The following is a 26,422-nucleotide window of genomic DNA, read 5'->3' as shown; positions in this document are numbered from 1 at the left end:
GTTCACAACATTGTGACGCACAACTACACGGTACGAGTAAGCAAACAAACTTCTTATGTGCTGAAATTCTGAAGTGGTTCACAACATTGTGACGCACAACTATACGGTACGAGTAAGCAAACAAACTTCTTTATGTGCTGAAATCTGAAGTGTTCACAACATTGTGACGCACCACTACACGGTACGAGTAAGCAAACAAACTTCTTATGTGCTGAAATCTGAAGTGTTCCCAACATTGTGACGCACAACTATACAGTACGAGTAAGCAAACAAACTTCTTATGTGCTGAAATCTGAAGTGTTCACAACATTGTGACGCACAACTACACGGTACGAGTAAGCAAACAAACTTCTTATGTGCTGAAATCTGAAGTGTTCACAACATTGTGACGCACAAATACACGGGTACGAGTAATCAAACAAAACTTCTTTATGTGCTGAAATCTGAAGTGTTCACAACATTGTGACGCACAACTGTACAGTACGAGTAAGCAAACAAACTTCTTATGTGCTGAAATCTGAAGTGTTCACAACATTGTTGTGACGCAACAACTACACGGTACGAGTAAGCAAACAAACTTCTTATGTGCTGAAATCTGAAGTGTTCACAACATTGTGACGCACAACTACACGGTACGAGTAAGCAAACAAACTTTTATGTGCTGAAATCTGAAGTGTTCACAACATTGTGACGCACAAACTATACGGTACGAGTAAGCAAACAAACTTCTTATGTGCTGAAATCTGAAGTGTTCACACCATTGTGACGCACAACTACACGGTACGAGTAAGCAAACAAACTTCTTATGTGCTGAAATCTATCTGTGTTATATATTGTGTGCATGATATGGCTCACGCTACGTTGAAAAAACATTGGTAATATTATAACATTTAAAGCTCTTTTTATGACCTGTTTTGTGGATCTGGCAGAGGGAGGCCTAGTTTTATTCATAATGATTTGTTTTAGCCTAATTTCTCATTGGAGGCTGTGGTCATCATGACTTAGTATCAGGTTCTTGAAAATATGATTCTATATCTTTATTTAATGAATTATCTTACCTATTTTATAGTTATTCAAAATATTATTATTCATCAGTATAATTATTGCGATAGGTATTTGCACACCTGTAGGATGTTTTTTATCCAACAACAACTACGATGTGCTTAGCAACTGAGAATAACAACGATCAGTGTCCACGTTGTACTTGCCTAATACAATTTAATTACGATTATTCACTTTAGTCTAATACTCGTATATGCATAATACATCGAAATATTCTATGTAGATATTCTCTATTTTTTACTAACAAGATTTTAGGGTTTATCGGTGTACTACTGTAGGCAGTGCCTTTATTTCCTTAGGTCACGTTTATATACCTAATGCTAAGTTATTACAGGTAATAGAGAAACTAACTTGAAAAACTATAACATTTTATTGTAATCTAATCGTTTTATGAAAAATGTTTAATGAATAATAAACACTTAGTATAACACATAATCATAGTAATCTTGAAATAAAAATCGATTACTTCACAATTTATAAACATGTTTGAGAAATGAAAGACTCGATGAGTGTTTTACAAGTTAACTGAAAGGTGAAGTGAATTGTCATCTCGAGTTGAGCATTAACGAGAAGGTGAGTAGCAGAAGAAGTCGAAGTGTGTGAGGAAAGTGGCAACTGGACCCTCCGTGCTGCATAGCCGCAGGGGTCTCTCCTGGAACAAAAAACAATGGCTTTGGTATAGGATACAAGCAAGGGCAATGGATTTATTTAGATAACTATACGGATTTAAGTATACATAAAATAAAATAATACAAATAGTTAAGTGTTGTGATATCAGAAATAAAATTATATTGCACTTTCTTAGTTGATTCACCGCACAGGAGTCTTTTTGCGTTTTGAATGTGTATACATGAAAAATAATGCCATTACTTGTGAGTACATCGGTTTACATAACTATTTTACATGGCAATTCACGCCAATAACTACAATTATATGTAAACTTAGGTAACTTTGTCTAAATTTAAATTAATAAATTACTTTAGGAAATCTGTGTATATATATATATATATATAGTTACAATTTGTCCTAATTTTATAAAAAATCCTTTAAGTGAATCTCATAAACCTGGGTGGAAGGATATTGTACTACTGGAGTTCAAAGTGCTCTTTATCGAAAAAGCCTTTTTTGCTTTACAGAAGCTTTTCACGCGACAGGTGCCAAATGTCATCCTGTCTAGTGCCTGGAAATCGATTACATTGTAGCATAATTTACAGAACTTTAGAATACAGAACTAAGTATTCCTACGTCCCTCTATTCAATATATGCCATCCATACTTATATTCAAGTCCAAATCCAAGTTGGAGGACTCGAGGACTGGAGTCTGTTAGCATTGCCTCAGCGGTTACTCATCAAAATACGAGTCTATTTCCCCCCTGTACTCCGTTAGTATAGTCAGATTTAAGGCAAAATAGGACAAGGTCCGCGGCACGGTGGGGAGGCGGTGTTGCCAGTTAGAACGCTGTGACTTGTGCAACGCCGCAAGGACTTGTCACCGTACAACCGGATCATCGGCGACAATAGCTTGTTGATATAATAACACATCCGCCCGTTACATACCTAGTGGCTTACATTACGATATTAACAACAACCTCTGTAATGTCACAATAATGTGTTAGTTACAACGTTATCGTTCAAAATATGTTCGTTGTATAAGTTTTATGGTGGTTTATATTTAGATATAGCGTTTAAATCTAAATACAACTATGTTTTATTGGACACAACATCTTTAATAATAAGAGAGTTCGTATAAAGAGAATACTAATATAAAAATTTAACCCGGTAATTTAAAACACATTTTACCATTTCAAGAACGGTTTCATAATATGGTGAAAAATGTGCTTTTTACGTGGTCGCCCTCGTAATCTTACGAGTTAAGTCTTGGAAAAAGACTGTTGGTCGGAATCAGGCAGAATTTTGGAGAACAAACACAACGCGCACACACCACTAGTGAGACAATCACTTCAACAAAGCCACAATGATACTGACTGAGGGACGAAGGGAGACTTGGCTGTAAAGGGTAGTCAGCGAGGTAAGCCCATTCGCCCAGACGACGGCAGTCACCTCCCCTCCCATTCTACAGACTCTGTGACCCGTCAGTGTACCCAGAACCACGCGTCCCACCCCCGCCATGCCGATGAATGTTGGTGGCGTGAAGGTGTCGCCAACGTCTACCCATGGACATCGGACAACCCCTAGAAGCCCGAAGGTCCGATTTTGATGTTCCGCCCCATTTAAATTAATTTATTTTGCGTTTGGACAGTAATAAATAGTTTTTATACGTCATTTTTTTAAAAGTTAAAATTATAATCTAATTCTTTCATTAGATTACAAACATAACAGTGAGCATTTTGTTTGTAAGTATTTTTTTTATACTTACAAACATAACACACACGCACACTCATTCAATTTTGTACACCAGATCCGTAATTTGGCTGATTTTAGGCCAATACCAATTAGTTATCCCAACGATTCTCCATAAACTCATCAACCGAGTAAAACGCATTCGCCACCAGATGGTGCTTCAGTCGGGCTCGAATGTGATTTAGCATTTCTGTTTATTAATCAACCTAACACCAACTTGAGACGGCAAATGCGCAATTGCCGCCGTCCTGTGCTGTTGTACTCGCAAGTTGTCCCTGTCTCACTCTCGTTCCATACTGGTGGATGTCTCAGCCCTGTATGACAGTACATTACTTGGTCCAGCAGTACATAACCACCTCCAGCACATAGAGGCAAAGTAAAGTAAGCAGTTTTAGTTCCCTGATCGCATCCCTACACGACTCTAAAGTCTAGTTTCCGCATAAACCCCCCACGTGCCTGGGTCAAAGCTACGACGACTTCGGTGAGTTGGTATCTTATAAATAACTTTCTTTATTGTCATTGTTAACCTCTCCTAGCCATCTATATCTTCTGTAATATTAAGCTCTTTATTGTTTGGTTAGCTCGTTAGTCTCTCAATCATGCACTAATCTAAGTATAAGAACTTAATGAAAAAGAAATTGCAGTGAATTTAGTGAAACTAAATGAAGTCAAATTCTGGTTTATTCCCTTTAAATTTTTACATTACTGCACATAAATGTCTATAAATTGTAACTTTGTATGAATGGCACTGGATCTCAAGGAACGCGGCATTTCTGTGGTCAGTCGCGTACAATATGCCAGTAGCCGAGTGTCACATTACTTTGTCTAGAGCCAGGAGTCAAAACTATGTCAACAAACATGTTGTATAGAATCATACTATAAGTATCATAGTAAATGTTTCAAGCCTCTGTCTCATACCGTTATTTAGTTCCATTATATATAATGTATACTTTCGCAACCCTGTTACTCGTAACTAGTTAGTATTATATATTTCTCCAATGTTCTTGGAACTAAATTCTTAGTGGAATAATAGCGTAATTGGCACGTGTAGTAATTATTTCTCTCTCGAACTTTGTAGCCGTTCGACATTTCACCACTAGTTACCAACTCGCGCGCCTTGTCCGATGTCCGTAAGTCAAATTTACATTTTCCATATTATAAATTAGCTCTTTCATGCAAGATTACTATTTTGAATGTAATATAAAGTAAATTTGTAAATAGTCAAATATGGTGATGTTTGATTAGCCAGAATAATAATACAGATATTAGTTGTGGTGATTACAGATATTTGTTCTCTTCCTTCTGACGAAACCACGTTGTCGTGATTATAAGTTGTCTCGATGACTGGCTATTATCGTCGCGATTTTGTTTTAAGCGAGTTATTATTCAACTTCCAGTATTCATGATCTAGACTTCCAGTATTCATGATCTAGACTTCTAGTATTCTAAACTTCCGTTTTGTGGCTACAGCTGCAATGTCGAGCCAAGATGATGACGCAGCGGTGTGTGAGTCGACATTGACGTGAAATAAAGTCATTTTACAGTTTTATTAAGTGATTAGTTCGTGGGTAAAATTCCAAAGAACATAGAACCATCAGGCTCACTCTACAAGATATCATTTAATATCATTATTACTCTATTTAGGCAGCAACGTGACAACTTTTACTTAACATCCAAAATTGGTGCTTGTACGTTTTATTTGGCACAAGTAAGCTTTTCAATACCAATGAATATATTACTACGACCTCAAAGATCTCCAACCTTACGTGTTTCGTCCATTTCTGTACTGATATTTTCTAAACATTCCTCCTTTACTGACCTAAGAGAAAATGAATTTAAAAAAATACGAGATTTCAGATTTGGATTTATTTACGGCAACTTTTACTGTAACATTATGACCCACTTATATATTCAATTTCCTCCTTAAGTGACGCCGGGTACCGGGTACTTGATAGTACAAACAATTTGTACATTTTACTGCAGACAACAACACATCAGGTGTGGCGCCGCTATCCTCTACTTCTCTCACTTAATCCCAGTTTCCTGGAGAATAAGACGCGAAGATCGGACACAGAATGCACGTGCCCAGATCTCATTGGTACTGTAATGCTCTTAGCCAAGTTCTTTGCAGACTTTATCCTACACAGAGGGAGAGCGGGAGGTTACCTTTGGGTTTCTGTCGGTTGCTATAAACTGATTATGAAAATAAAATGTCATTATTATACAGACACGTATTCGATATGGCATACAAACACAATGTCAAACCGGTTTACGTACCAGTTTTACCTAATTAAAAATTAAAACCTGAAATATATTTAAAAAGTATTCAACTGGTAATTTATATTTTGTTGTATTTATTATCTTTCATCTATCCTTGTCACAGTCCGTACGTAAAATTAAAATAAGTAATTTATTAAATAAAAGGGACTCAATTCACCATTATGTAATAACAATATACTTTGGTGTTTATTGTATGAACACCAAAAATACATTTGTAATTATTTTCTAATGAATAGTTGTTAATTTTAAAGGCAAGACGATATCGCGTTATTACAGTTATAAATATGTAACGTACTCGGTTTATAACTCAAGAATTCCACTATAGGTGTTTGAAACAGAAATAGTCAGAATAGCCAAGGAGTAGCAGTGTCATAACCATCTGAAGTAACCGGCTTAGTTCTGTAACGTAGAGAGTGATACGAGAGGTAGCAGATGAAATATTGGAAAAGTGTCCAAACTTTGAATTGTGTGACTTTTGTCAACAACAAGTACTAAGTCTCCTTAATACATTCGACTTAGAAAGTTTCTAGAAGTGATAAAGCAACCAAACCGTAGTCGCAAGACTTTAAGTACTTTACTTGTTAAGATGTCCTTTTAGTGCGTTCTTCTTAGAGAGGTCATAAATATTCAAATAATACTGCGTAGGAACTGCTTAGGTATGAATTCCACTTCAAAACTTAAGCTCCACTTAAAGCTCTCATTAAATGGATTTTTGGATCTAACAATACAAAAAACGATACGTTATTACTTGTAATGGTTTGACAATATTAAGGATTGTTGTAATGTTCTTGGTCGGAAACGAATCTTCTCGCCTAAACTATCAATTAAAGACAAGATTTAAGTTATAACTATTAATAATAACAAATTTCAATTTCTTTGATTAGGTTTTTTTACGATGGAAGAATTGTGAAGTAAAAAGGATTTTTCTAGACATTTGCCATCGTTCAGTGATACAAAGAAACTGCCATCGAATTAATGATTTGTTAAATCAATAAACGATGGCAAATATCCGGAAAACATCATGTTTCCTTAAATTTTACAATATTGCATTATACATAGAGAGGCGCAGTGGAGTTAGTTTTGAAAAGAAACCACATATAACCTTCAAATATTTTATTCTAAAAGTTTTCTAGAAAGGAAAAATAAAGAATATATTATTTAAGAGCTCTGGCACAACTATCTTATGGGACATGAAGTTCAGATTAGATACCAGATGCTTAGACCAAATATTTGTGCCATAGAAAAATTTAACTATATTTAAAAAGCTGATTGCTTTGGGAAATGCTACAAGATGTAAAGCAATATAGAGTATAAGTGGATAGTGGGGAAGTGGTTGATCTGCTTGGGTCATGCTTCTGCACAGGCACTGATCATTCCAAGTCACCGATACCTGATGGTGAAGTTGCTGTAGTAAAACACATTGGAGGCCTTAGCAGTTGGCAAATAACGTTTAAGTGTGGTGAAACTGTATCTACTAAAACCAATTGTTTATTCTTTGTTGTTTCTTAGCTTTTTTGACGACGGAAGTATCGTGAAGGAAGCAGGACACTTGTAATCGTTTAGGTGTTACTGATTGTATTGTATCACTGAACGATCGCAAATATTCGGACTAAGCCTGTTTCCTTCACAATAGGTTATATATTTGTTAATATGTTATTAACTCTATTTGTTAATTATATTTGTTAATAATTTATTTTGGAAATTGTTAAATAAATGTTCTATACTTTTTGTATTAATGCCATACCATAGGAAATAAATACACGTGAAACCGATGAAATTCAGTAAAAAATCACTACGATATTAAACCTCATACAATGATATGTCAATATTGGCAATCATGAACTCTATGAACCAAGAAGCCCAGCCAATTGGAAATGGAAACCCTTGTTGTTTCTAAAAGCTTTGAACGGAGACTATAATATTGTACTTACAACTGTAACAAATATTAGCTGTGGTATAGTGTTAACTATTTTAACATATTTTTAAACACACGTGCTAGTGTCACTAAACACACGTGCTAGTGTCACTAAACTAAATTTGATATTTATTATCAAATTTTATAAATTATTTATCTGCCAGTATTATGTATAATTAATATAATCGATATGATAATTAAAGTAAAAGATCAATATAATTCAAACTCCTTGAATACTGTTGAAAATTTACTTTTATCTTATTTTTATCTTACAATTTATTATCAAAAGCTCGCACGTATACGAGTATTTATATAGATTTAAGTACCCGTACTGAGAGAATGTTTACAGTAATATGCTTCACTGACCAAAATGTTTGAACGATATTTACAAGTAATAAGTCTCATAATTTCTGTTAACGGTTTTAAGGGATTATAACTGTAAAAATACTAATAATTTTGAACAGTGGCATAGTAAGTAACGTGTTAAAATGAGTTTAAAACACGTGAGGCTTCATTCTATTAAAAGAGTTTTAGAATTGGCTCACATAGAGAAAAGGAAAGTCCAATTATATATATATAAAATTTTCAATAAATATTGAATCGCAAAAAGTACTTGCTCCGCCGGGACTCGAACCCGGAATATATAAATACTCATATATTTATATATATATATAAATATATATATTTATAAATAAATAAATAAATAAATATATATATATATATATATATATATATATATATAAGGATCAGTCATCAGTATTGCTATCACTGTACGTACGAATGGTACTGTAGAAAGGGAGCAAAATTATCAGTTCGATTGAAGTTCAATAGATTAGTCTGCGGAACTGGCCCGGCGGGAACTAATATCGGAGCGTGGTGGAGCCGGGCTGTTTTCTCCATAATGGGTGATCGCCATCTCTGATTATTGCAGTATCTCTACCAGAGCACAGTGTCTCGACTGTCTGTGTTTAGTTTTAAGTGTCAATCAATAACTTAGAAACTCACTGGAAGGCGATAGTGTGGTACAGGCAAGTTTTATGCCTGATTACTGCCTAGTTGTGGGTTTATGTATTAAATGTCATACCCTGAAATGAGAGCACTTGTAAACTAGTAAGTCAAAACAGGTTTTCTATTAGAATTATCCGTTAGACATGGAATAGACATTAATTTAGGGTTTTAAGACAACTATGAAACAAGTAAAAAGAGTACGTATTACTTTCATCCGACTAAGCTGCAGTGGTTTTTCATTTACGCTAGCTGGAAAATTTAAGAGAGTATAGTAGTTATATTTCACCCAAGGGGGAAGTGTGTTTATTGTCCAGATGTCTCCTCTGAAAAATACTAGCTTTACTTTTGCATTATATTTTTTTTTATGTCAGGTATCTCAATAAATGCAGAGAAGTAAAAGATGACAAAACCGCTTTCCACAGCCTACCAGTAATGTCACCAAAGAAGGTAAATCGTAATTTCCAGAACTGATTCTTGATTCTAAATTTTGTTATTGACGATGGAAGGTTTAAAAGAATAACAGGACTTTGGATATTTGTCATCGTTATATGTTACAAAATGTATAACACAACGTTAGAGGATTAGATCTATCCTCTTCATCCGGTGGAGGAGGTATTAATACATACAAAAGAAGGGAAAGAAAAGGATTCAAATATACCCAAAAGCTGGATTGATCCCAATCCTCTAAACGTTGTGTAACGTACAACGATGGCAAATGTCCGGAATCGTGTTATTCTTTCCAAAACCGCTTGTCAGGTCAATAGATGCCAGAGGAAGTACAGATCACCTCTTGCGTCACAACAATTACGTCATAGCTTCCAGGAGAAGTCCCTTGTAATTGATAACATTATTAAGCGTCTCTCACATTTTTCTTTTCTACAGAACTTCTGAACTCGTTCGTAGTTACATTACCTTGTTAACAATTCAAAAGGTTTGGAAGTGAATAATTGTATTAATATTTATTGAATTACTTGAATTTCAATTGAACTTCAAACACCCTTCCCCGATTAGACCTAGTCTATATAATTTAAACATCGCCGCATTCAGTCAGCCACTAATAGGTTCGACAGATCAGTATTTAGTAGACACTCGCATAGTTTCTACCGGCACACAACAAGCAGGAGTGGACGGGGAGGTCTCACTTTAGGTGACGTTGAGGCGGCCGGGACAATAAAAAGTGCAAAATGAAGCATAAGTTATACAGAGGAATACAATTGAACATTTCTTGCAGTTGGCATTCGGTGAGCTACTGAAAGGGCGGTTTAAGCTCCACGAACTTTACGTTTACAAAGTTAAAATCGAAACTCAGTCAAGCGTTTGTTTCTCTGTGAGAGCATTTTAGGGCTTGTTCTGAGAATTGTCTTAATTCATTTTAATTTATTAAAATATTGCGTTAAATTTGAGTCAAATATCATCAATTGAGTTTACATATAAATTAATTTTATATGCTTGCGTGCATGTGTATGTGAGTAAAAGACAAAAAAATTAAAAAGTTAATAATTTACAAATTACAACTCATTTTAGGTAACACTTTTTGCTGTCTAATTCTTTGGCATAATACAAATTGCATTGCAAGTATATTCTTTTTAGATTATTTAGGACCTCAATGCCTAAGGGTAATCTTCTTAGTACTGTCATATATTCATCATATTTAATTATTTGGGAAATGTTTGATAAAAATTGATATACAGTATGTGTCTCTTAAACTTGTGTTGTATAACCATGCCAGGTTAGTGGAGAACATAAAACATGTTTTGTTGCGAGATTCACAATTGTGTTGTTTCGTGTACAAATCACAGAGGTTACTCATAAAATTAATACAACACGTATAAAATTTAATATATAAACTTGGAAATAAAAATGTATTATATTTTTTAATATTTTCTGCATAGCCGGTTTTTACCACATTTAGTATTAGTATTGTTCCAAAGCCCTTTTATGCTGAGTGAACAGAAATGTTGTTTCTGTGTTTTGATCTACACACTGGAATATATATATATATATATATATATATATATATATATATATATATATATATGAAAATATATTGTCCGAGTATTACGATAATCGGAATTGTATTGTTTCCAACTACTAGGGCTTTTCAGGCGATACTATTCTTATTGCACTCATCATCACTCTTCAGTACTCTACAAGAGGAGTAATAAGTCGAGGAATCTCGTGAAATCTGTGCTGCCCACAACTAAACACAGAGTGCTGCAAGTAAAAGTGGAAATGTCACCGTAAACCCCACAGTATTTATAAAAGAAAACGTTTCTAAGTATCGAGGGCACAGAGTTACCAGACTATAAAGACAGTACATTAATTAATCGTTTATTTGTATATGTCTAAATCGCAATTGATTCATTATTGTAGGCTTACCTTGCGGTATTGAAATACTGTTTCATATGTGTTTGCAGAAAAGTATAAATAGTAATATGATGGGATATGATAATACGATAACATATTGGGATGTGAAAATCCCTATGACAAAACAAGGTTATTTTTCCCACGATCCCCTTAAGAGTTTAGGTCTCGCACACTATTCTTTTGCTGTATATTGAAAATTTCCGTTAAGTGCAAATAACAAGATTTCTCGCACTAATACCATCATGGACTATATTAGTGCGAATATAATAAGAATGACCTCACCTTGCGAACACACACAATTATATTCTACATACCATATGTTTGAATCTCTTTCGTATTTATTTTGTTAGTGTAAGTTAGTAAATTTTCATAGCGCGTTATCACGTTATCAACTATTAGGGAGGAGGTCAATCTGCATCTTTTTATTCCTTGAACACAAAATAGAAGTTGGCCACCAGCGCCTCCTTAAAAAGCTGGAGGATTGTGGTGTCAGAGGCGTTACTCTGGACTGGTTAGTTCTTATCTTTCTGGCCGAACCCAGTCTCCAAATAACAAACGCGTATGGGACAGCCCTCTCTCTATTTTTGCTTGTCACTTAAGGTGTTCCTCAGTGTTCACTATTCGTCTTCACTTATTTTTGTTAGATATGTTAACGATCTTCAGAACTCAGTTCAGGTCACATTGTTCAATATGCCGACAATAAGTGTTACTGTAAATGCTGAATCAGAAACTGTACTGAGCCAGAATCTTTCCTTAGTTCTGAATAATCTTAGCATTTGGTTACCAAAAAGTTCCTTTTTTGAATACAGATAAAACAAAAATAGTGTATTTTCGTCTGAGAACACGGTCTGATGATATGCTGGTATCCTGAATATCAGCTACATGATAAAGTAAAATGTCGTCAAATTCTTGGGATTTCATGTCGATTTAAATTTAAATTGGAACCATCACATAATCGTTCAGTGCTGCAAACTCAACTGGTGCCTGTGTTCTTTGAGCTAATTATCCATCTTCCTTGACAAAAACATGTTGCTTGTTGTGTAATTCAGCTACTTTTAATGTCTTCTGTTCTGGGGAACCTATTACTGTCTTCCCTTGAGAGAGTGTTTAAATTACAGAAGCGAGCAACTCGAATCATCTGTGGGCTGGGATGTCGTAACACCTGCTAAGACGTTTTCCCTGCCGAGGGTCTGTTGACTCTACCTTCTATTTTCATATATTCAGTATGTTTGTTCACTTTTAATAATCTTTAAAATTTTCTAACTCAAAATGTTCCAACTCCAACAAAAACTAGTAAACTTGTCATAACTGTGTTCCAAACAAGCATGTTTAATAAAATGAAATCAATACCTTTTACCCAAATTGTTCAACATCCTTCCTGAAACAATAATAGTTTGCGAAAGTGCTTCATCATTAAAACAAAGACTTGAAGTTCCTTTTGTGCTGTAAATACTCTGTAGAAGAGTACTCAACTTATCCTAGCTTAGTTTTCTTATTATGCTCCTTGCCTGTTTCATAGGCTATAATATTCTGTTTTAAATACCAAAGCCTTGATAAAATAATTTGTACGCCTTCCTTTTTTGATCGAATATGTTCTATACAATGCTTTGTCTATGAACAATAATTATTTGACTTTGAAAAAGGCTATGAAAAAAACTGTTCGGTCGTAAATTGTTATTTGATATGGTCCTAAAGTTTAATAATGAGGTAAAGAAAAAAGGCAAACATATACAAACACAGAATAACTAATGTTTCATAAACGCAATAAGCAGACATTTAAAATTGTATTTATACCTTTCGGGGCTATAACCACCTGCAAGAGATATGCAAATACGATTATGTGATATATCATACAACTGGGAATTTAAATAGTAACACGTTTATAAGATCAAAAACTAAAATCAACAATTTTTATAATAAATGATTCAAAATTTTAAAATACTTTTTTATGCTTCTTCGACAACGCCATTATAATGGAATATTTAGTAAGCAATGGGTCATAAGTACACACCAAACTTTTGAAGAGGGTAATATTACTCTTAGGAATCGTTAAAAAAGGAAGCATCGTATTTGCAAAGTTTTACTTTCCATACTTGTCCAGTATTGACAAGTATGAATTGCAATAGGCACATTTACATGCAAAATGTTGGCGTGTTTTACTAACCGTTTAAAACGTGTACTGAGACGCTGGTTTCCGCAACATCCTGCAGTGAACACGTGTAGTTGCCAGAATCTAGGGCTCCAACATTGGCGATGTACAGCCTACTCTTGAGTCCATCTGCCAGCATGTCAGTCTTCACGCTGTCAACATCATATACTTTGATCAAAAACATATAAGTTTATCATGTGATAAGTACATTAAATGTATCACACAGACAATACAATATTTGAAATTATTAGTTTTTGTATGAACAATACGCGTATGTGTTTATGATTATATTATACATAAGCACCATAAATACTGTAGGATTCTGTAAATAATTAAACGACAAAGTGTTGGACATTTATCCCAAAACATTATTTTTAAACGTTTTGTTAGAAACAATTCTGCAAACAAATCGTATATTACAAAAGTGTTCTAGGCAGTGTAATACTCATAATCGATTCTTAAGTAAGTAAAGGACATTTACATACTGACCTGATACCGCCACGAGTCACATCATAGTTGAGTATATTGGTGCCGTGTTTCCACAGTATGAAGTGGTGTGGCTTGGGAACCTTGGATATAGAACACTTGAGCTCTATAGTGCTGCCGGCGTTGTAGAACTTGTTCCTGATCGGTATTCCTCTCTCATCCCATATCTGCAGTTCTGGAACTGACATGAACATGACATCGTTATTCCTGGTTTCACAATCAGACACGTTATAGTCGACTGTACTGGTGCCGTGTTTCCACAGTATGAAGTGGCTTGGGAAACCTAGGATATAGAACACTTGAGCTCTATAGTGCTGCCGGCGTTGTAGAACTTGTTCCTGATCGGTATTCCTCTCTCATCCCATATCTGCAGTTCTGGAACTGACATGCACGTGACATCGTTATTCCTGGTTTCACAATCAGACACGTTATAGTCGACTGTACTGGTGCCGTGTTTCCACAGTATGAAGTGGTGTGGCTTGGGAACCTAGGATATAGAACACTTGAGCTCTATAGTGCTGCCGGCGTTGTAGAACTTGTCCCTGATAGGTATTCCTATCTCATCCCATATCTGCAGTTCTGGAACTGACATGCACGTGACATCGTTATTCCTGGTTTCACAATCAGACACGTTATAGTCGACTGTACTGGTGCCGTGTTTCCACAGTATGAAGTGGTGTGGCTTGGGAAACCTAGGATATAGAACACTTGAGCTCTATAGTGCTGCCGGCGTTGTAGAACTTGTTCCTGATAGGTATTCCTCTCTCATCCCATATCTGCAGTTCTGGAACTGACATGCACGTGACATCGTTATTCCTGGTTTCACAATCAGACACGTTATAGTTGAGTTTACCGAAGTTTGTGTTTCCACAGTATGAAGTGGTGTGGCTTGGGAACCTAGGATATAGAACACTTGAGCTTTATAGTGTTGCCGGCGTTGTAGAACTTGTTCCTGATCGGTATTCCTCTCTCATCCCATATCTGCAGCTCTGGAACTGACATGCACGTGACATCGTTATTCCTGGTTTCACAATCAGACACGTTATAGTCGAGTTGGTACCGTGTTTTTCCACAGTATGAAGTGGCTTGGGAAACCTAGGATATAGAACACTTGAGCTCTATAGTGCTGCCGGCGTTGATGTAGAACTTGTTCATGATCGGTATTCCTCTCTCATCCCATATCTGCAGTTCTGGAACTGACATGAACATGACATCGTTATTCCTGGTTTCACAATCAGACACGTTATAGTCGACTGTACTGGTGCCGTGTTTCCACAGTATGAAGTGGCTTGGGAAACCTAGGATATAGAACACTTGAGCTCTATAGTGCTGCCGGCGTTGTAGAACTTGTTCATGATCGGTATTCCTCTCTCATCCCATATCTGCAGTTCTGGAACTGACATGCACATGACATCGTTATTCCTGGTTTCACAATCAGACACGTTATAGTCGACTGTACTGGTGCCGTGTTTTCCACAGTATGAAGTGGCTTGGGAAACCTAGGATATAGAACACTTGAGCTCTATAGTGCTGCCGGCGTTGTAGAACTTGTCCCTGATAGGTATTCCTATCTCATCCCATATCTGCAGTTCTGGAACTGACATGAACATGACATCGTTATTCCTGGTTTCACAATCAGACACGTTATAGTCTAATGTACTGATGCCGTGTTTCCACAGTATGAAGTGGTGTGGCTTGGGAACCTAGGATATAGAACACTTGAGGTCTATTGTGCTATCGGCGTTGTAGAACTTGTCCCTGATAGGTATTCCTATCTCATCCCATATCTGCAGTTCTGGAACTGACATGAACATCGTTATTCCTGGTGCCCCAAATAAACTATTTGTGAATTCCTATATTTTTTCTAAAAATGTATAAATTTTGTTATAGTTGATAATGTTTGAATTGTGTAGTTAAACAGAATTAATTGTTCATGCACATAAAATGTCTTTACCTTTTTTTATTTTTTATGTTTTACATTTGACCAAATTGTACGTTAAAAATGTGAGATAGAAGTATTCCTCCTATGTAATCTTCTTTTCTATTTCCCAAGGGTTACAACGTGAGGGAGGGTAACACGAAGAGTCGGTTCAATAAGAGGTGGACATTACTGATAACACGCGCTATCACCAGATACGACATTTTTACTTGAGCTGTCTCTAACTCCAAATCTAAGTTCTGCTCTCTCTATTTTCAGAATTCACAAAACTTTGAAAGAAAATGCTGGGGGTGGCCAAAGTTGAAATATTTATAGCTCCTCTATTTTTCAATCTAGATATTCACAAATAAATATTTGTAAAAGTATTTATGCCTGCACTTTGAGTAAAATTAAGTTGTTTACATGATGTAAATGCGAGAATATTAAATAATGCTTTAGCATATTTTGATTTAATTCATAAGTAACATCCCATATTGTGTTCTGGCTCGAGATATTTAAGTATTATAGTACAGAATTATGCAAGTGCAGCTGTAACGGGTTCCTTTCATCCTATCTCAAAAACATAAACTATTAATTTTGTCTTAACATAATTTTGACGCATTAAGTAAGAGTAGTAAGAACCAACTACCACCACATCCACACTAAATAGAGACTTTCACTAAAGTTGGCCTGGAAACTTCCAAAAATTAAATACTTGGAAATTTAATGAAGCAGATTGCGGAGAAATAAATAACCACAGGCAGGCTGCCTCGTAAACCCGCAAAGTATAATTTAATTGGATTTGTTATTGGGGTTTTATATATCACATTAAAGTCATTGCAGACTATGGACGCCAAACCTGGTAACCCCAAAACAAGGATCTCCAAATAGCATGTATTGTAGAGATTTCGTAAAAGTCTACATACTTGCTCAAACGCTAATTCTAGTCCCATACATTGCTTAACTGGAAAGTAATAATTCTTTCCCATAATATTATTAAAGAATCCAACAGCGGCAATGCCTTCTTGAAACCGTGTCCTTCGTCTGTGCGTGCGATAACTCTTGATAGAAAGGCCCGACATTTAAAACATCGTACTGAAAACGGATTATCCTTGGTTCACGGAAGAACTCTCTTCAATGGTGCCTCTTCCGTTACGTTATGTTGAGTTGTTCGCTACTCCGTTGTTTCGATGTTATCGTAGACTTTATTTGCCTCATAGAAAATAGAAAATTTGTATATTTTTTATAATCTATTATATCTTAAACCCCATGACAAAAATAGAATATATGTTTTTCAAAAGGAAATTTCAGTTACGATCCTTTAGATATCATATTTCAAAACAAGAAAAATGTAGTTTTTCATTATTCATGAGAAGTGGTAGAAATTTAACTACAACTTTGATACATCTCATACTCCTGCCCATAGAGAAACAGTTAAAAATAAGAATATCAAATGTCTTTTCTCAACTCATTGAATACAAAACATACACATCTCTGAAACTATAACACATTTAACTTACATTGTAAAAAAACAACATGATCTCATCATAAACAGTTGCTATTTTGGCCTGATGACAAAATTGTTAAAGGGAAATCGCCTTTAAATACCTTTATTTCCTTGTGATGTGAATAAAAGGTTTTCTTTTTACTCTTCCCGTCTTAAAAGAAGTTACCTTCAAGTGTTATGAATTCATACATCCAAAACATAAATACATGTATAATCTTTGATGTGTTCACTTGTGTTATAACTTGCATAGAACGAATAAAGTATTTATTATTATTCCACTCACCGACCACCTGGAGGTAGAGCGTGTGGACGAGTGGGGGGTGAGAGGATACCTGACACTCGTACAGGCCCTCGTCAGTGTTCTGGGCGGAGGAGAGAGTCAAGGTCCAGTCGTTCGGCTCCACAAGAGCTACGGTGAACCTGGAGTCTCCGGAGTATATGTCCAGTCCGACCGACACCAGGCGCAACTGTCCTTCCTGGCGTCTCAGCCAGGATACCTGGTACATTGTGGGATAACAGATGTTAGGCTCGGGAGCACTGTCCCACTGTGGGACTACACACAATTCCATTGTCGTGCTTTCGTGAAGGAACTTAACTGAGTATTTGTTAGACATTTAAGTACGTAAGTAAAATCAACCGTGAAATACTGTCAATGAAAGATTCATTTTTGTATCAAGCTTATTATAAGTATTAGATAAAAACAGAGTTATTTTTGAAATTTTAGATACAGCAGAGTATTGTTCAATTCAATTTATATCTTTCAATTAGAAAGTAATTTTCTATTTGTAACCATCGAACTATTGGTGGTTTCTTTCTGTCATTTGAAGCTAGTAATATACATAATTTATATATACATAATGTTCTATCATGCAATTATATATAACTAAGCTTATAATAATCTGGGGATTTACCTAATATCGTGACACTAAGGTAAGGTTTTAGTACTAACGTTAATACTTGGTTTGATGTAGGCTGTGAGTTTTACACTAGCTATTTAAAAGTACTTCGAAACAGCATTAAGATTCAAGAGCAGTGACATCATTTTAATAGAGAAATTAAATTTGTATTTTGAAGCTGAAATTTAGCTATGTTATATAATGATTAGGGTTTGAATAGTTATAATGCGGTCTCCGTACAATCCTTACAACGGTTGATATCGGCCAGTAGCAAGTCAACAGCTCGCCTCAATGCTATACACCCTAATGAAGAGTTGTCTTCAGTAACCTGTAGTGTTCAGTAGTCAACCATTAACTTTCCCCTTACTCACATTTCAAATTCGGTATTTCGAGCTTGATGACACATGCTTACACTCGAGCCTAGTAAGGAAGTTACAATCACCGTAGTTTTGTCGGTGAGTTCGCTGACTCTGCAATGGAGAACGGCCGTGGCGCCGAATTGAACCGTGACGTTGACAACACTGGCGGAGTCATCGAAGTACGGTGTCAGAGAGGTAGAAGCGTCATCCACAGGTAACTCTGTGACGTCATAGTGGAGCGAGACTGTCGTCTGTTGCCAGACTACGTGTAGCTGGTTAGACGTCACCTCCTGCACGTCCTTGTCTGCAAACATCATAGCACATCACAATCAGCACGTCGTATTAATGTAAGAGGAATAACCGGTGAGTGGGGCGAGGGGGGAGGATATGTGATGTCCGCCTGTGGCTTACCTCAACCTCAAAACTTCCTGACCTAGTGCAGAGTACTGGAGCTCATGTAGAACTTGCATATCCTACTGTTGGCTTGTGAAATGTCACACCTTTCACCCAACACCTTCAGGAACATGAGCTTAGTTTTACGTTTAACCGAAAAGTCCCTTATCAATCCTGGCATTTTCCAATAGTAAACCATGGGATGTTCTGTAATTGTGAGAATGATCCGTTGTCATTAGAAATTCCTAACTTTATTACAGCACCTAAGGTTGTAACTAGTGAGCTCTAACTCTAGCGTCAAGGTACTGTTATTCTATCGTTTATTGAGAAATTAATATTATGAATTTTTGTTTTCAAATAATTATTACTACCCTACAAATCTAGAATAGTGATTTAGATCATAATTACGTCTCGATAATTACCAAATTGCTAGTACCACAGTGCTATGAAGTACGATTTACTATTTCATTCATACAATAGCCTACGATCATCGTAATCCGAATATCTTTCCTAGGAATATAAATATGTAATGTATTTTCTTCAGTCATTACTTTCCTACATCCTCAATCCAAAATATAATATGTTTATATATTAAATACACTTTATTTTTATTACCTAATCTTCTTTATAATTTATTAAATTAAGTACCGTATTATATTTAATATTTGGTTTATACATATATTTTTATATTATAATTTTCAAATATACCCTCAAATAGGCGTGTCCGTTAGAACATCGTATGTGGTTACAAACCATGTGTAATGCGATTTATAATTCCAATTAGGAACTAGATGATCGTGGAAAAATTGTAACTGTCTTCAAGGTGCTTAAAAAAGTGATTTTACGAATTAAAAATAAACGCAAAATTACTTAGTTTTTCTTCAGAATAAAAGCTGCTACAATTTAAATGTATATTAAATAAGGCGCTGCCTTAAAAAGGTGTGATAAAACATAGGAGCAATTAAAAAACTAAATTTGTTCTCTCTATTGATCTCGGAAACTACTGTTTAAAATATTCTCTAGACCATTTGTTCAACGTCGAAATTTAGAAATATATTTATGGTAATAATTATTTGAACCCTTAAATAAAGTGAGGTTGATATAAAATCTTACAAGCCAACACTGTAGTCTAACTGCTTTCTGAAAATAAAGGTTAAATTAGAACTTTTGGCTGAAAGTCGTTTTTACGATCGTTCTGACAATACTTGTTATATCATACAGGTATTTTGATAAACAGAAATGCGATATCCAATTTCAATTCAACCTATCCTTTAGTCCGATTGTTCTATGATGATACAGGTTATTATTCCTCACGGGGCTTAACTGAACATCTCTTTTATGATCGCCCCTGGTATTTATATTTTAAGAACCCTTTGAGAAGAATTGTTTAATGTGATATAAACTCTTCATAACGTCCTCTACCACCTAACTGATTATTGAAAATCAAATAAACACTATTTCGTAGATAATTTACATGAAAATCAAGAATTATTACATTATATCCACCACTTTATTTGGTATCCTTTAAGAAATAGAAATTGACGTGTGATGTAAAATCGTGACCTCATTTTGCTGTTTGTGTGCTCTTTGAGAGAGCAGTTTAAATTATTCCTTACATTTTTTGCCTCAAAACTCTGTTTAATTAATGCGCTTGATACAATTACTTGTAAAACATTTGAGAAGGTGTGATATAATCAATCATATTCTATACAATCTTATTATTATTATGTTTTTATTCAAAAAAGCCTGATATGACCAATAATAACAATATTTGAATAAACTTTAGAATTGTGTGACTGAGAACATCTAGAGAATCTAAGATTTGATATCCAACGTTTACATTCCGTACTTACATTTCAATGTTCCAGGAGAATAAAGGTTAAACGGTTTCATAGCTGAACGTAAGTTACATTCATTAATGCTCATAGAAAAGTTACGTGTACAGCGTTTAATAGGTAAAGGTACCAAACACAAGCTTAACAACTTGCTTTGCAGTCTGATTTCGAGAATACAAATATGATCTTGAGTGACACAATTTTACGGAACGTCAGTTTTATGATTGTTTTTTTATATTTGTAAAAACTTTGATACGCGTGTATACCATACACAATCGTACAACCTCCTTTGCTGTGTGATTCGGACAATGCAGGTTTTCTGAGATCATTTGACCGAACGTCAGTTTTATGATTGTTTGTTTGTTATATTTGTAAAAACTTTGATACGTAGGGACACCATACACATTCGTACAACCTCCTTTGCTGTGTGATTCGGAGAATGCAGGTTTTCTGAGATAATTTGACCGAACGTCAGTTTTATGATACCATACACAATCGTACAACCTCCTTTGCTGTGTGATTCGGACAATGCAGGTTTTCTGAGATCATTTGACCGAACGTCAGTTTTATGATACCATACACAATCGTACAACCTCCTTTGCTGTGTGATTCGGAGAATGCAGGTTTTCTGAGATTATTTGACCGAACGTCAGTTTTATGATACCATACACAATCGTACAACCTCCTTTGCTGTGTAATTCGGACAATGCAGGTTTTCTGAGATCATTTGACCGAACGTCAGTTTTATGATACCATACACAATCGTACAACCTCCTTTGCTGTGTGATTCGGAGAATGCAGGTTTTCTGAGATCATTTGACCGAACATCAGTTTTATGATACCATACAAAATCGTACAACCTCCTTTACTGTGTGATTTGGACAATGCAGGTTTTCTGAGATCATTTGACCGAACGTCAGTTTTATGATACCATACACAATCGTACAACCTCCTTTGCTGTCTGATTCGGAGAATGCAGGTATAAATGAGATCATTTCACTGAAAATCAGTTTTATGATTGCTTGTTATATTTGTAAATACTTCGATAAGCAGGGATATCATACACAATCTTAACAACCTTCCTTGCTGTATGATTCGGAGAATGTAGGTTAAACTTTTACTAAGATTATTTCACTGAATGTTACTTTTATGATTGCTTGTTATATTTGTTAAGACTTTTATATGAGCAAGACTATGATTACGATATTTCCTTTCGGATGTCCTTTCGTATAAGAGTATTGCAATCTTACAAATAGGCTGATCACGTTTTTGTCGATTCATAGTCTACTATCCCCTTCTGTTTCAGGTTATAATTGATCAGTCTCGGAAAAATTACATATATCAAGATGCCTTGAAAATAAAATGTGGCTATATAAATGTACTTATTTATTTATTTTATTTACAACGGCATACACAATTTTTATAAGCAAAAGTACAGTATTTAGGAAATCATTTGCCTACAAGCAAAAATAATTACAACATTTTAAATAGTGGAGTTAAAAAGTTCAAAAATCCATTAAAAAACATAGATAGAAATTGCAAAATGGCAACAATAATAACAAAATAATATAAATAATAGTAAATATATAACAAACAAATCAGAACAAAGTACCTTGAAAAGCAGCTAATAAACCAGAAAATGACCAAGAGGCCAGAATAAGACTAGTCATCACTCCCATTGCACTGGATCGCTTTAGCATCTCACTTTTAAAGGAATTCACCCTTGTTGAAAAGAAATCCACGGAAGGAAGATGTCACATCCAGATCTCAGAAGTCCTGGAAGGCTAGAGTTGTAAGCATAGCTGGTTGCCTAGTCTACTGTTATTTTAACAATAACACTAGTAAGAACAATTCAATTTAACAATAATACTTCGCGCACACATTGACACATGCTGGTTCGCTTAATAGTAATACCGATGGTTGGGAGCGAGCACGTGACTACTTATGTACAATGGTTTTTAAAGAGCTTTTATTATTGATGTTTTGGAGTATATAGTCAAATACATGGAAAGAAATGGGTTTAATGGACTTTTTAAAGTACTATAGAACAATATAATATGTATCCTGAGCAATACACAAACCGGGACCCAAACTCGCTCACTACAGTTGTTGGGAAATTAAAAAAAAATTAAACAAAAGCTGTTAGAGGGAAGTGTTCACTAATGACAACCGCCAGACATTACATTCACTCAGTTATTAGGCTTACACGACCGGTGTCATGACTGACACAAGTCACTCGTGGAGGGACGTTGCCTACACAATTAACTTCTTGAGATAGTTGGGCCTCCCTGTGGAGAGCAATATTCAGACTACAGATGTTAAACCGTAACAGCCGATAATTTTATAGTCGTCTGTACAGGCAAGGTGAAGGGGCGGAGCTCTCTCGTGATTGGCTGAAGCCTAACCAACCACCGACCAGTTATTAAACGTTTTGTCTCCCTAATGTTGACTAAGCCACAACTACATGAGTTTTCTATAGTTTCCGGAATACAAAATAGAATCTTGTTGCTTACTGGTCTCAAGCAGTTCTTCATCTATTGGGCATTTCCATTTTGTTATTGAGCCTGTTATCATCTTTTCAATGTGATCTGTATGTATCAAACTTTCCCACGCAATCGATAAAAATTATAAATTATCCTGTACAGATCATTGTGACACATCTGACAGGGAAAAATAAGGACAACAATAAAAGTGACACGTACCGGACTTGGCTGCGATGTCCAGATGGAGCCAGAGACCAAATACCAGGAGCCACAGTATCATTGTGATACATGTGACAGAGAACAATAGGGACAACAATAGAGTGACACGTACCGGACTTGGCTGCGGTGTCCAGATGGAGCCAGAGACCAAGGAACTGGGGCCACAATATCATTGTGATACATCTGACAGAGAACAATAGAGACAATAGAGTAACACGTACCGGACTTGGCTGCGGTGTCTACATGGAGCCAGAGACCAAATACCAGGAGCCACAGGATCATTGTGATACATATGACAGAGAACAATAAGGGACAACAATAGAGTGACACGTACCGGACTTGGCTGCGGTGTCCAGATAGAGCCAGAGACAAAGTAACAGGAGCCACAATATCATTGTGATACATCTGACAGAGAACAATAGAGACAACAATAGAGTAACACGTACCGGACTTGGCTGCGGTGTCTACATGGAGCCAGAGACCAAATACCAGGAGCCACAGTATCATTGTGATACATGTGACAGAGAACAATAGGGACAACAATAGAGTGACACGTACCGGACTTGGCTGCGGTGTCCAGATGGAGCCAGAGACCAAGGAACTGGGGCCACAATATCATTGTGATACATCTGACAGAGAACAATAGAGACAACAATAGAGTAACACGTACCGGACTTGGCTGCGGTGTCTACATGGAGCCAGAGACCAAATACCAGGAGCCACAGTATCATTGTGATACATGTGACAGAGAACAATAGGGACAACAATAGAGTGACACGTACCGGACTTGGCTGCGGTGTCCAGATAGAGCCAGAGACAAAGTAACAGGAGCCACAATATCATTGTGATACATCTGACAGAGAACAATAGAGACAACAATAGAGTAACACGTACCGGACTTGGCTGCGGTGTCCAGATGGAGCCAGAGACCAAGGACCAGGAGCCACAGGATCATTGCTGTGTACACATCCTGCCCACAGGATGTTATAAGAATACGTTGATTATCTGTAACAATAAGTAAAATTATAGTAAATAATTGAGACAGTGAATCAGGTATTAAAATTCAATAATACTGAAACAAAATTAATGAGTGAAAATGTTTGCGTTGTTGGTACCATCAAAGTCCTATCATAGGGAACATGAACGTTAATTTTTAGCTTATTAAATTTTCTCAACAGAAACTATGTAAATTCCTTATTCACTACATTTATGCTAACTTTGTTCTTAGTAACAGTCATAGTAGTGATGTCATTATTTACTGAGTCCGTCTAAACTTGTAAATAGGGCATACAAAAGAACTGTCCCCGAACGGCAAATCTAAGTTTGCGCACATTTAATCATCTCTTGTGCTTTAGTCTATGTTCATTTGTGTATCTGTAACGTTTTGTATTTTGTCTGTAAAAGATATTTAATTTTTTTTAACTAAGCAAATTATTATAATTATGAAAGCCTTTTGAATTTTTGAATATTTTACTAATCATTGACATCACCACTTATTATTATCTATACAAATAACGTATAATATACTATTGCTATAATGGAGTGAAAGAAAGTTAACAATCGGTAGCGTAAAAAAGCATACCATCTAAACGTTATTTTAAGTAGAGGCTAATCCTCTTCTAAGCCTTATTCTGTCCCGTCCTCATGAACCAATGGTTTTTGCGAAGAACCTTATCAGACAGAATAAGGGGAGTCAACATAGTGCAAAGTCGATGTACTGAGAAACAGTGGTTCGGTCAAAGACAGAATTTGAACCTGAGCTATCTCTAACACTCCCATATATTCAACCTGATTTACATTACTAAATTATAAACATTATGTATACAGTAAAGATTTTATTTAAGGAAATATAAAGCAAATTGTATTAAATAACATAAGCTAATGTTGAATATTGGATTGAGTGTGAAATATATACACATCAGTAGGGCAAACCACATTTTTAATATCTAAGAATTTTGTAGAGCACAATAAATTTTAAGAAATATGCAGTTGTTTCCGATATTATCCTTGTAAATAATAGTGAACATACTTCTAACATTTTTAGTAGGTAACCTAAAATACCAAAAAGTGGACAAGTTAGTGATGATGATAGTACCACCTTCATTAGTGGGCAACTTGAAATACCAAACAGTGGACATATCAATAGTGAACACACTTCTAACACTTTTAGTAGGTAACCTAAAATAAGATCAGGCACTGATATTGTTATTTAATTCTTTGAAATTAGCCGATGCGAAGAAAGCGCAACTTGTTTTGTAACACAAGATATCTCTCTCTTGATGTTCGCTATAAAACGCAGAAAAACTACTAGTTTCATGAATCAAGATTTCATATTAGCTAACGGTGAGGATTTATTTAGAGTTGGTATAATTTTTTAATTTAGGTTCAAGCTCTTTTCCTGTCACAAGTCAAACGTAGTATATTTTAAATATACTTTTAGTAAACAGCCAGTAATGTTCAGTCTGATATACCCTTTCTAATGTAACCTAATCTATTTATCAGTATACACATATATTTTTTCATAATCATCAAAATATTTGCTCTTGTATAATAGAAGAATAATAAACACGATATACGGAAACCTACAATAATTGTTCGTATCATCAACATTGTCATTGTCCAATATTCACTATAAGACAAATCATTGACGATACCAATGTTTACAATTTAAATGTTCTATTCTAAACAACGAGCTGTTGGAGTGTCATTCTTATGATAAAATACAATGACTCGAACCAAGCGGTGAGATTTATTTAGATAAGAAATGAAAGGAAAAAATATTAATATCTTTGATAATTATTATAGATGTTTGTGGAATGTTGAGTTTGTTGTTACCATGTGTTTACAAAATTAGCTATTTCAGTGAAAGTTATTAAAACAACTGTCTACAAGCAACTTTACTGTCATGTTGCCTAGAGATACTTGGAATGTACTTTTGTCCGGGTTTCTGTTGTTCATAAACATAACACGTTAAAATATTGTTTCCAAGGCTTGTGACTATGCAAAACCTTGCAATAGTAAAGTGAGCACACGAAGCAGTTACGGTTCTACAACGTACCTTTCTGAGATTGAGGAAAGAATTCCAACTTATCTCCAGAGGTGCAGTTGAAATATTCGTGACTGAAAATCGTAAAAGTTTTATCGTTCTCGAGAAGTCGAGCTGGCGGCGTTATGAGTTTCAATT

At 35.5% G+C, this 26,422-nt stretch overlaps 1 protein-coding gene across 1 annotated transcript in view; it reads right to left on the bottom strand.

The window, feature by feature from the left end:
- Window positions 1-1,413: 1,413 nt before the first annotated feature.
- Window positions 1,414-26,422, bottom strand: part of LOC124368383 — a 104,556-nt gene continuing 79,547 nt past the window's right edge. Inside the window, exons 2-7 of the mRNA XM_046825671.1 lie at window positions 24,133-24,243; window positions 18,392-18,612; window positions 17,337-17,550; window positions 13,632-13,809; window positions 13,158-13,294; window positions 1,414-1,714 (exon numbers count right to left, since the gene is read on the bottom strand). Of these exons, the coding sequence (XP_046681627.1) occupies window positions 1,608-1,714; window positions 13,158-13,294; window positions 13,632-13,809; window positions 17,337-17,550; window positions 18,392-18,612; window positions 24,133-24,193 (918 nt within the window). The 5' untranslated portion in view covers window positions 24,194-24,243 and the 3' untranslated portion in view covers window positions 1,414-1,607. The remainder of the gene's footprint in view (window positions 1,715-13,157; window positions 13,295-13,631; window positions 13,810-17,336; window positions 17,551-18,391; window positions 18,613-24,132; window positions 24,244-26,422) is intronic.

Source organism: Homalodisca vitripennis, chromosome 8, assembly GCF_021130785.1.
Source record: "Homalodisca vitripennis isolate AUS2020 chromosome 8, UT_GWSS_2.1, whole genome shotgun sequence".
In the NCBI taxonomy this organism is placed as follows: Eukaryota; Metazoa; Arthropoda; class Insecta; order Hemiptera; family Cicadellidae; genus Homalodisca; species Homalodisca vitripennis.
Note: the sequence above shows the minus strand (reverse complement) of the source record. Positions and strands in the feature narration are given on the sequence as shown.